The sequence below is a fragment of the Gastrolobium bilobum genome, unplaced genomic scaffold, assembly GCF_033153095.1.
Source record: "Gastrolobium bilobum isolate Gb01-03AN ecotype WA unplaced genomic scaffold, APGP_CSIRO_Gbil_v1 utg8959, whole genome shotgun sequence".
Lineage (NCBI taxonomy): Eukaryota > Viridiplantae > Streptophyta > Magnoliopsida > Fabales > Fabaceae > Gastrolobium > Gastrolobium bilobum.
The window spans coordinates 549269-560009 of record NW_026899316.1 but is presented as its reverse complement, the minus strand read 5'-3'; the positions used below and the strand labels follow the sequence as shown (position 1 = coordinate 560009).

Sequence of the window (10741 nt, the reverse complement as noted above, 5' to 3'; positions counted from 1 at the left end):
CTTTGAAATTAAAAGGGAAGGAAAATATGTCAATCAGTTCATTGCTTCGCAACTAATTCGATTCGGGCAGGTCCATTATATTCACAATCTCTCTTTTCTTACGATTTTTTACCATTTTTTTATTTCATTGATCAAAACGGTTAAATTGAGTCCTTAATTTGATTTTGATTAATGGGATAATCATTTTTTCTTATTTTCTTTTATTATCAACTTTATTTTCGTTTGATCAGAATTAAATTAACAATTACAAAATAATATTAAGTTTGATTCAATAATAATAAAGTTAATAATAAAAAACAATAATAAATATAATCTCCTTCATAAATAATTACTAAAAATGAGTAAAATTAAAATGTAACGCAGAAGAGTGCAGTGTAATGTAGTGTATTACATTTATGCAAAACCGACACGTGACACCAGATGTCAGAATATAAGAGGCCACCGACAAGCGACAGTTGCCAGCGCGCGCACGTTGCTAACGTGCACCCCGTCTCTCTCGTTCATTTTTTCTCGTTTTCCTTCCAAATTCTCAATCTCTCTTACCTATATTCCTTCTTCTTGATCCAATCTCGATTTGTCTAAAACTCGCAACTTTGCTACAAACCACGTTTGATTTATCCCATTCTACTACTTCCTCGTGATTCCCCCTCCTTTTTTCCTCGTTGTTTATTAATACCCTTCCTTAGTTCTAGGGTTTTGATTGATCCCATGAATTGGGAATTTCGCGATTGTTCAATCGAGCTCGCGATTGGAATGAAATGAGACGGCGCCAAGTGGCGGGCGTTCTACCGGATCAAATGGAGAAAGGAACAGTGAAGAATCAGAATTCACGGATCTGCTTCCTTGCATCACTCTCTGCATTCTTCTGGTTGTTGCTCTTGTACTTCCATTTCGTTGTTCTTGGTGATCAACCCAACAAGTTAAACCAAGTTCCAATCAATTTTGAAACCCCTGAACCGCTATTCCAGAGTCCTCCAAGGAAGAAATTTGGGTTCCCTGAGGAACAGGTGCAGGTGGAGGTGCAGGTGCAAACCCCTCCAGTAAATAATTTCCCCTTTATGAGAGCACTTAGAACTGCTGAGAACAAGAGTGATCCATGTGGGGGAAGGTATATTTATGTGCATGATCTTCCCTCCAGGTTCAATGAAGATATGTTGAAGGAGTGTAAAAGTTTGAGTCTTTGGACCAACATGTGCAAGTTCACCACCAATGCTGGCCTTGGTCCACCACTTGAGAATGTGGATGGTGTCTTCTCTGATACTGGGTGGTATGCCACCAATCAGTTTGCTGTTGATGTGATATTCAGTAACAGGATGAAGCAGTATGAGTGTTTGACTCGTGATTCATCTATTGCTGCTGCTATATTTGTGCCCTTCTATGCTGGCTTTGACATTGCACGTTATCTTTGGGGTTATAATATCTCAATGAGGGATGCAGCTTCGCTTGATCTGGTTGATTGGCTCATGAAGAGGCCCGAGTGGAGCATTATGAATGGGAAAGACCATTTTCTTGTTGCAGGGAGGATAACATGGGATTTCAGGAGATTATCTGAGCAAGAATCGGATTGGGGAAACAAGCTTCTGTTTTTGCCTGCTGCTAAGAATATGTCCATGCTTGTGGTGGAATCAAGTCCCTGGAATGCCAATGATTTTGGGATTCCTTATCCTACATACTTTCACCCTGCAAAAGATGATGATGTGTTTGTTTGGCAGGAGAGGATGAGGAGGTTAGAGAGGAGGTGGCTTTTCTCCTTTGCTGGAGCTCCACGTCCTGACAACCCCAAATCAATCAGGGGACAGATAATTGACCAATGCAAGAGTTCAAAGGTTGGTAAGCTGTTGGAGTGTGATTTTGGTGAAAGCAAGTGTCATTCTCCCAGCAGCATAATGCAGATGTTTCAGAGCTCCCTTTTCTGCCTTCAACCTCAGGGTGATTCGTACACTAGAAGATCTGCTTTTGATTCAATGTTGGCCGGTTGTATACCTGTCTTCTTCCATCCAGGTTCAGCATATACACAGTATACTTGGCATCTTCCTAAGGATTATGCCAAGTATTCTGTCTTCATTCCCGAGGACGATATTCGTAAGAGGAATGTTACTATAGAGGAGAGGCTGAGTCAGATACCTCCGGAGCAAGTGAAGATAATGAGAGAGGAGGTCATTAGTCTCATTCCAAAACTAGTATACGCAGATCCTCGCTCTAAATTAGAAACTCTTAAAGATGCATTTGATGTTTCTGTTCAAGCATTGATTGACAAGGTTACCAATTTGAGGAAGGATATTATTGAAGGTCGTACTGATGAAAACTTCATTGAGGAAAACAGTTGGAAATATGCATTGTTGGAGGAGGGACAACGTGAGGTCGGACCTCATGAATGGGATCCTTTCTTCTCCAAACCGAAGGATGGAAATGGAGATTCCAGTGATTCCTCTGCTGAAGCTGCAAAAAATTCTTGGAAAAATGAGCAAAGAAATCATGTTTCATGAAGAGGAGGTAAAAATTGCACCTGCAGGTTTCTGAAATGTGGTTTAAAGCAGACTCAAATGATTTCCCCGAATTAGGGAAGAATTACTGCTGTAAAATAATTATTGCCGGGGTCCTGCTATGAACATGCAGCAGAACTTGTATTCGATTTATTGAGCAGGCTTCCCTTCGTTGAAACCCCCCAGCTTGGATAGATATTCTCTGCTTTCTACAGTTTTGTTATATAGATTTTTCTTCTTCTGATTTCTGCATTATTTATTCTCCTTAGTGGTTCGTAGATGTATTTTCCAACGTTTAATAATTCCTTTGATACAATATTTTTGTCCACTTGATTCATATAGGAAATGTAAACAAATTTATGGTTAATGATCATTTCAAGTGTTCCCTTGATTGGTCTATATCATTTGGCAGCTGCATTAGGGCTGCTTGGGTATGTTTTAGTGACCTTATTGAATCGTGGCCAACATTCTATTTGAAGATCGTGAAAATAAATGTTTCTCTTTTTTTTCCATTTGTTTGATTGTTTGCCTATTTTTTTATAGCTAAAATCATACATGCACAGTGAGTTTGAGTGACATTTGTTTACTGTTCAGGCATGCACCTGTTGAATTGGTTGCCTTGTGCAGCTAGTTATAGCATGTAACTACCTAAAATTATTGGCTGTTTCTTTGACAATTGTTACTTCTGGTTTATATGATTCATGTTTCTGTTGTTTTCATTTTGGTCCAAAAAATACTTTGGGCACAGTGAAATATACCCCTTTGATTCATTAAATTGATGAGAATTTTGTGATTTCTTTTGTTGTGATATCTGTTCAGCTAGCAACATTCCCCTATTATTGACCGGGAACAATTGAAGGTACCAAAAAGAAATAGCCATAGAATTATCAGAGAAATTAAGAGTTCATTTCTTTCTTTGGATATGAGAAGTGAACTTCAATGATGTTGAGATTAATCCTCTTTTGAGATAAATGCCAGGAGTTTCTTCACAGATAAATCTTTGTCAATTTTTTGGAATGACTCTGGGTGGGATATCATACTGTGATGGATTTGCTTACATGGCAATGCTGAGCAGTGAGCATTTGGCAGTGTTAGCATTCTGTTTGTCCTGTCTAGTTGATTTAAGAAAACCTTATCTGCCTGTCTTGAGTCTGCGTTTCCTTTCCTTCCTTTTGTCGTCTTCGTTCATTGCTGTACAGGGTGATGTTATACACCATGCAATAGAAGAAATGATAGAGAACCTATGTAGAAAGTGATTTTAAGAAAGGTGCGCAAATTTAGTGCAATACTAACAAAATCATAATTAATTATACATATCTTTATGGAAAAAATGTTTCTGCAATTACTGCAGATAAGTTATCTGCATTTATTTTCAAAACTACGTCATTTTGGTATGAAAATCTTAAAAAATTATAAATATAAAGACTATTATAATCCTGAAATAAATTAAAATAACAAAAATACTATGATTTTCGCCCAAAACGACGTCGTATTGGGTTTACTACAAATAACTTATCTGTAATAATTGCAGAAAAAGCGAACCCTATCTTTATTTATAGACAATAATTTTATATGATTAGTATAATCATCTGTAATTTGATGTCAATATCTAATTCTTTGGCTCTTTAACCTTGACGCTAAGGAATTCAAATTATGTGCATGTTATTTTGTAGAGAAAAGCGTTTGTCCTTTTAAATGATATAATTTGTGTCATTTTATTTTCATAAAGAGATGGGATCCATACCTTTAACTTTTTTTGTATATTCTCTCTCTCTTTATTTATCTTTTTCTTTCACTTAAAATGACATAATTTTACTTCCGTTAGAATGACACAATTTTACATCCTTTAAAATCATCTCAATTTTGTATTTCCTATGAATAATTTGACAGGATGCAAAAGTGAAGTTACAATTTTCTGGTCGAGGGAAGTGGGGTGGGGAAGGTTACCGGGATACTAGCCCCAAAGGTCGGATAAAGCTGCCATACCATGTCATTGGATAATACTATTTCTAATGAAAAACCATTGGAAATAAGAAAAGTAAATTGACATCAGCAACTTCATTCTGGGTAGGGACAATGAAAACGACGAGTAGAAATTTTTTGTTGCTTTGCTAGTTACTTTCTCGTCGAGGACCCACCACAAACACTGTTTTTTAGGCTTTAGATGCTAGAAGACCAATAGGTTGGATACTCATGTATCCCTTGACAAAAACGGTTGAATAAAAGAAGCATGAATTGCTGTGTTTTGAGCTGGACCTCTGGCATGTAGCAGAGCCTTGGCAAAAGAAAATCGCTAGCCCTCATGTAATCCATGAGGGGCTAACGTAACGCCAATGCCTCTTCATAACAGTCAGTTCTGCATTAATTGATCTAGCTCTCTAGTCTTTATTATTTACCTTTGTTAATGATTATTATGTGCATTGAAACATTACTTTTGAAGTCTATATATTAAGGTTACTTTCCTGTTTTATAAACCACAAATTGAGGCCTCGTTGTGAACTCTTGGCTTGTATTACCGATTTCCCAATCATGGATTTTCTGAATACCTGACTTAGAACAAACTCAATAAAGTGAATCTTTATCTGAAGCCTCTCTTGTACAAAGTGGACAGTTTTAGACAAAAGCTATGCTACTTTTAACATGTCAAAAATCATAGTTATCATATATCATCATTTACATGCAACTAGAGAGAGAATATTAATTTAGGTAATGATTATGTAACAATTCCTTCATGCATGAAAAAATGGACATTAATTCAAAAGTTGTCTCAACGAACAATTGTAGCATGCACAAACGTGAGGATATATCATTTACTCTAAAATTTGAAATTTTTATTGATAAACTCCATAATACCGACCATTATTAGTACACCCCGCACGAGAGGCAGAGGAGAGGGAGCCATACATAGCAAATCTAGAGCGTACTTGTTTAATAAATGAATGCAGAGTCGAACAAACGTTGAATGATTGAATGGTAAATTGAAAGATAAATGTTTTTTCGAGTAAGCAATATTATTTGTATACTTGAATTTTTATATTTCTCTTTTACATTAATGATTAAACTAACTTTTTATAAGGAAAAGCAAGAGAGAATGGGATAAAAAATGGAGAATGTGAGTTTTTCTTTCTCCCTTTTTGCTATCAAAAAATAATGTAAAAGGAAAGAGTAAAAACAAAAAACAAGGATTAGAGTATCATTTCAGTGATAGAGGTTGAACATACCAGTGATACCAAAGTGAGAACTAAAAAAACAAAGATTTCACAGAATTTGAAACTAACGGTTCCTTAAGTCTTCTATTAAAGCTAAGTAAAACATCTCGTGACACTTACAGCAATCTACTCAGCTCCTCAATTCCAAGTCAATTTCAGTTTCCCTGTTCTCTCTCTCTCTCTCTCAACAAAGGATCCTCGTGATGAAGAGCTCTTATATTTCACGAGCTTCATATTCCTCACTGAGAGACCAAGAACGCTTACCTAGTTCAGTTTTGAATTCTTCCCAACACCTTCAAATACCCCTCCAAGAGATCATGCACCCCACATCACCAACCAACACATTCTCCTCCTCCTACTACTACTACTACAACCAATGGAATCCAAAATTCAACTCTTTTTCTTCACCCTTTTCCTCCTCACTCTTACCACCCATGCAAAAACTCTTCAAACTTACATAGTTCAGCTACACCCTCATGCCATAACCAGCTCTATCTTCACCTCCAAACTCAAATGGCATCTTTCATTTATACAACAAACCATTTCCTCAGATGAGGACCCTTCTTCACGCCTCCTCTATTCTTACCGTTCAGCCATGGACGGTTTTGCAGCTCAGCTAACTGAGTCTGAGCTTGAGTACCTACAAAAGTTACCTGATGTTATCTCAATTAGGCCAGACCAAAAGCTCCAGATTCAGACCACATATTCTTACAAGTTCTTGGGATTAAACCCCGCAAGAGAAAATGGTTGGTTTCAATCTGGATTTGGCAGGGGAACCATAATTGGGGTGCTTGATACTGGAGTGTGGCCAGAGAGTCCTAGCTTCAATGATCACGGAATGCCTCCAATTCCCAAGAAATGGAAGGGTAAATGCCAAGCAGGACAAGCCTTTAACTCTTCCAATTGTAACAGAAAACTCATTGGTGCAAGGTACTTTACCAAAGGCCATTTTGCAGTATCACCTTCAAGAATTCCAGAATATCTCTCTCCAAGAGACTCATCTGGACATGGCACACACACTTCTTCCACAGCTGGTGGAGTTGCAGTGCCAATGGCAAGTGTTTTTGGTTATGCAGCTGGTGTGGCAAGAGGAATGGCTCCTGGTGCTCACATTGCAATCTACAAAGTTTGCTGGTTCAATGGCTGCTATAACTCTGATATCATGGCTGCATTGGATGTGGCAATCAGAGATGGTGTGGACATTCTATCATTGTCTCTTGGTGGCTTCCCAGTGCCTCTTTATGATGATAGTATTGCCATTGGTAGCTTTAGAGCAATGGAGCATGGGATTTCAGTTATATGTGCTGCAGGAAACAATGGCCCAATAGCAATGTCTGTTGCCAATGAAGCTCCTTGGATTGCTACTGTTGGTGCAAGCACACTAGATAGGAAATTCCCAGCTTTAGTTCGCATGGGTAATGGACAAGTTCTCTATGGAGAATCCATGTACCCAATGAACAGAATAATGAGCAATGACAAAGAACTTGAGCTGGTTTATTTGACTCATGGAGAAATGGAGAGTCAATTTTGCCTTAGAGGGTCTCTTCCAAGGGACAAAGTTCAAGGCAAAATGGTGGTCTGTGATCGAGGTATCAATGGAAGAGCAGAAAAAGGCCAAGTTGTGAAGGAGGCTGGTGGTGCTGCTATGATCTTGGCAAACACAGAGCTAAACTTGGAAGAGGATTCAGTTGATGTTCATGTCTTGCCAGCAACTTTGTTAGGATTTGATGAATCAGTCACCTTGAAAGCTTACATAAACTCTACAACGAGGCCTCTTGCTCGAATTGAATTTGGAGGAACTGTAATAGGGAAGTCTAGAGCTCCAGCAGTAGCAAGATTTTCAGGTAGAGGACCAAGTTTTTCAAACCCTTCAATCCTCAAACCAGATGTTATAGCTCCAGGAGTGAACATCATTGCTGCATGGCCTCAGAACCTTGGTCCTACAGGTCTTCCAGAGGATTCTAGAAGAGTGAATTTCTCTGTCATGTCTGGTACCTCAATGGCATGTCCTCATATTAGTGGAATTGCTGCTCTTATTCGTTCAGCTCACCCTAGTTGGACCCCTGCAGCTATCAAATCTGCAATCATGACAACAGCTGAGATAACTGACCACACAGGAAGTCCAATTCTAGATGAAGATAAACCAGCTGATGCTTTTGCCATAGGAGCAGGAAATGTGAATCCACAAAGAGCATTAAATCCAGGACTTATATATGACATTAGGCCTGATGACTATGTTACACATCTTTGCAGCATTGGATATACAAGTTCAGAAATATTCAGTATCACTCACAGAAATGTTAGTTGCCATGCAATCATGCAGATGAATAGAGGATTCAGCCTTAACTATCCTTCATTCTCAGTAACTTTTAAGGATGGAATGAGGAGAAAGATGTTCAGCAGGAGACTAACAAATGTGGGAAGTCCTGACTCCATCTACTCAGTGGAGGTTATGGCACCTGAAGGAGTGAAAGTGATAGTGAAACCCAAGAGACTGGTATTTAAACAAATAAACCAAAGCTTGAGTTACAGTGTATGGTTTCTATCAAGAAAGAGGGCTAAAAAGGGTGATGATATTATGACCTTTGCAGATGGGCATTTGACATGGGTACACTCACAAAATGGTTCTTACAAGGTTAGAAGCCCAATAGCAGTGACTTGGAAGTCTAAGTAGCATGAAGAAGTGTAGTAGACTATAGTCATTATTTAGTCTAGTCTTCTTTAGAGCTTATTTTATTATCATTATTGGTTCCAATAGTTTCATATCTTGCAAAGTTTATACTGAACTTTGTGTAACGAGTTTTAGTAGAGAAAACTCGAGAAGGAATCTTAAAAGTTAGCCCATTTATATTTCCTAAATAAATTGTTTGTGTCAACTTTTAGTCAAAAAAACTCTGCTTTACATATTTTTTGAGTCAGAATATATGTGTCATTTGCTCATTCTAACACATGAAATGTACCAGTCCTGCTTCACCTAAAAAAGGAATAGACACGTTTGAGATTGCATCCGTCAAATTTCTTACAATCTCAATCACACAAGGTAAATAGACACCCACAAATGAGCTATTAAGTAGGGAGATAACAGAAGAGTCATCAGCAGGACAAGCAATTTTCCTTAAATAAAAATTTGGAACTCAAGGGATATGTTTATGTGAATTGTAGTTACAACTTACATGAATGTAAGTATAGTACTTCACTTATAATAGCCCAACTTAATTAATTAGTAAATCTAGTGTAATTAATTAATTAAACATGTTTTAGTGAGTGAAATTAAGTATAAGGCTTAATAAAATGAATCTGAGTCACTTTGGAGTTAAAAAGTGTACTCAGTGAAAATTAAGGGGTATAAATGGGTACTGACGAAAGTGCCCAAAATATAAAAATAAAAATAGTAATATTCCTAGAATAATATTCCAGACTTTTGGGTAAAGTTTGGAAATCATTGGAGTTAAATAGATAGACGAACCAATACCCACATGTTACCACTTAACCAATGTTAAGTGGTAAAACACCAAAAAGAACCCCTCATTTCCCACCCAACCCGTCGAACCAGAAAGGAGAAGAGAAGAGAGGGAGAAGAGAGGGAAGAAGAAAAGGGAAAGAGAGAGAGAGAGAGCAAATCCCAACGGTTTTGGGTGATTCAAAAGCCCAAATCGCTTAGAATCTCGCCCTCTTTCATAATCCTAGCTTTGTTTTGAGTGGGGAGCATTGTGGAGAGGGATATTGGCTCTCAAAAATTCGGCCATTGGTGAGGTTTTGGAGTTTTGAGAGTTTCTACCTCCATGGGAGCTTGAGGAACACTCCCATCATTGTTGTGCAACCATTGGTGGTAAGATTTAAACCCTTGAACCTCATGATTCCTTGAAATTTGCATGGGTTAGGGTTTGTGAATAGTAAATTGGGATTTTTATGAAATGTAGTTGAATTAGCTATGTTCTAGGAAGAATGGAGCTTAGAGCATGTTATGGAAAATGCTAGGAATGTCATTTAATCGGTGGAAATGAGCCTAGATAATCATTTGATAATTGTTCATAATATTGGAAAATTCATGCTTGGATTAGTTAGTATTCTAGCGTGTTGAACAATTAGTGAGTTGAATGATTGATTGGGTCCTTGTGATGTCTAGGATTGAGACATTTGGACCAACCGTGAGTGATCAACCATTGGAGCAAGCTATGGAGCTTGAATAGCTCATTGGAATTGGTAAGCTCATACTTGGGTTGTGCTTTGAATTGAGTAATTGATGGTTGATTGTGAAATACTCTTGGATGCAATGTGTTGATTGCATTACACCATGTGTAGGTGTATGTTTGTAAAAGTTGATTGCTGAAACTGTTGGTGAAGAACAAAGGTTGACTGAAGCATTGAGGTAAGCCTTCGGACCTTGGGTGTAATTCCCTTGATTGTTCCACCAAGCCCTGAAAGGGTAGTGGTAATTATAGTGTATATAAATGCAATGAAATAGTGTAATGCTTTGTTATACGTATGTGTATGCATTTGGTGTGGCATAGGATGGTGTTTCCCTATGTGGTATGTTGCATGACGATGCGTAAATCATACTTGGTAGTTAGCTGGCCAGTAGGACTATTTGCATCTGAGTTTCCTTAGGACAGCTTGAGAGCTCGAGGGATTTCTCCTGGAGATGTATTGCACTTTGCATAGATATGTATTTACTGCATTATTATTGTTATTGCTATTACACTGATATGGAACTGTGGGGTGGAGAGATGCTCCAAGGACCCCTGGTTTACTGGATATATTCGTATATCTCACCCCGTGTTGTGGGGACCCCCTTTCAGGTAAGGATGCTGCAGGAGCCTCTGGTGGCAAGTGGCCATATCTGGATTATGCATGAGATGTGGCATTCCTTTTGAGTTTATGCATGCCTTTTGTAGTTGACATGTATAGGAGTTTATTTTGAAAGCCCTTGGTCATTTGTATGCCTTGATTCATTGAATGAACTTAGCCTATGCTCATGCCTTTGGTTACACCTTTTGTTGATGGGAGCCAAGGGAATGATCATAGTGTTTTGTAAGCTAAGTTCTATGA

General features: G+C 38.1%; 2 protein-coding genes and 1 long non-coding RNA gene across 4 annotated transcripts; all 3 read left to right on the top strand.

The window, feature by feature from the left end:
* The first annotated feature begins 625 nt into the window (after positions 1-625).
* On the top strand, positions 626-2804 carry LOC133289500 (xyloglucan galactosyltransferase MUR3). 2 transcript variants are annotated; one of them, XM_061487469.1, is made up of 2 exons: positions 626-969; positions 1042-2804. In XM_061487469.1, exons 1-2 carry the CDS (start codon positions 759-761, stop codon positions 2484-2486), a joined length of 1656 nt encoding a protein of 551 aa, XP_061343453.1. In that variant the 5' UTR covers positions 626-758; the 3' UTR covers positions 2487-2804. The 2 variants fall into 2 exon arrangements, with proteins under 2 accessions (XP_061343453.1, XP_061343452.1); XM_061487468.1 differs by having other exon boundaries at positions 626-2804.
* Positions 2805-6059: 3255 nt separating this feature from the next.
* Positions 6060-8366, top strand: LOC133289525 (subtilisin-like protease SBT1.2). Its single transcript, XM_061487497.1, has one exon. It carries the CDS (start codon positions 6069-6071, stop codon positions 8364-8366), a length of 2298 nt encoding a protein of 765 aa, XP_061343481.1. The 5' UTR covers positions 6060-6068.
* Positions 8367-9249: 883 nt separating this feature from the next.
* LOC133289522 (uncharacterized) lies at positions 9250-10741 on the top strand. Its single transcript, XR_009748498.1, has 4 exons — positions 9250-9521; positions 9819-9895; positions 9995-10061; positions 10492-10741. It is a non-coding gene; the product is annotated as an uncharacterized LOC133289522 (long non-coding RNA).

Coding starts and splice junctions, on each gene's coding strand:
- LOC133289500 (XM_061487468.1), top strand. CDS start 759: ATGAGACGGCGCCAAGTGGCGGGCGTTCTACCGGATCAAATGGAGAAA.
- LOC133289525 (XM_061487497.1), top strand. CDS start 6,069: ATGGAATCCAAAATTCAACTCTTTTTCTTCACCCTTTTCCTCCTCACT.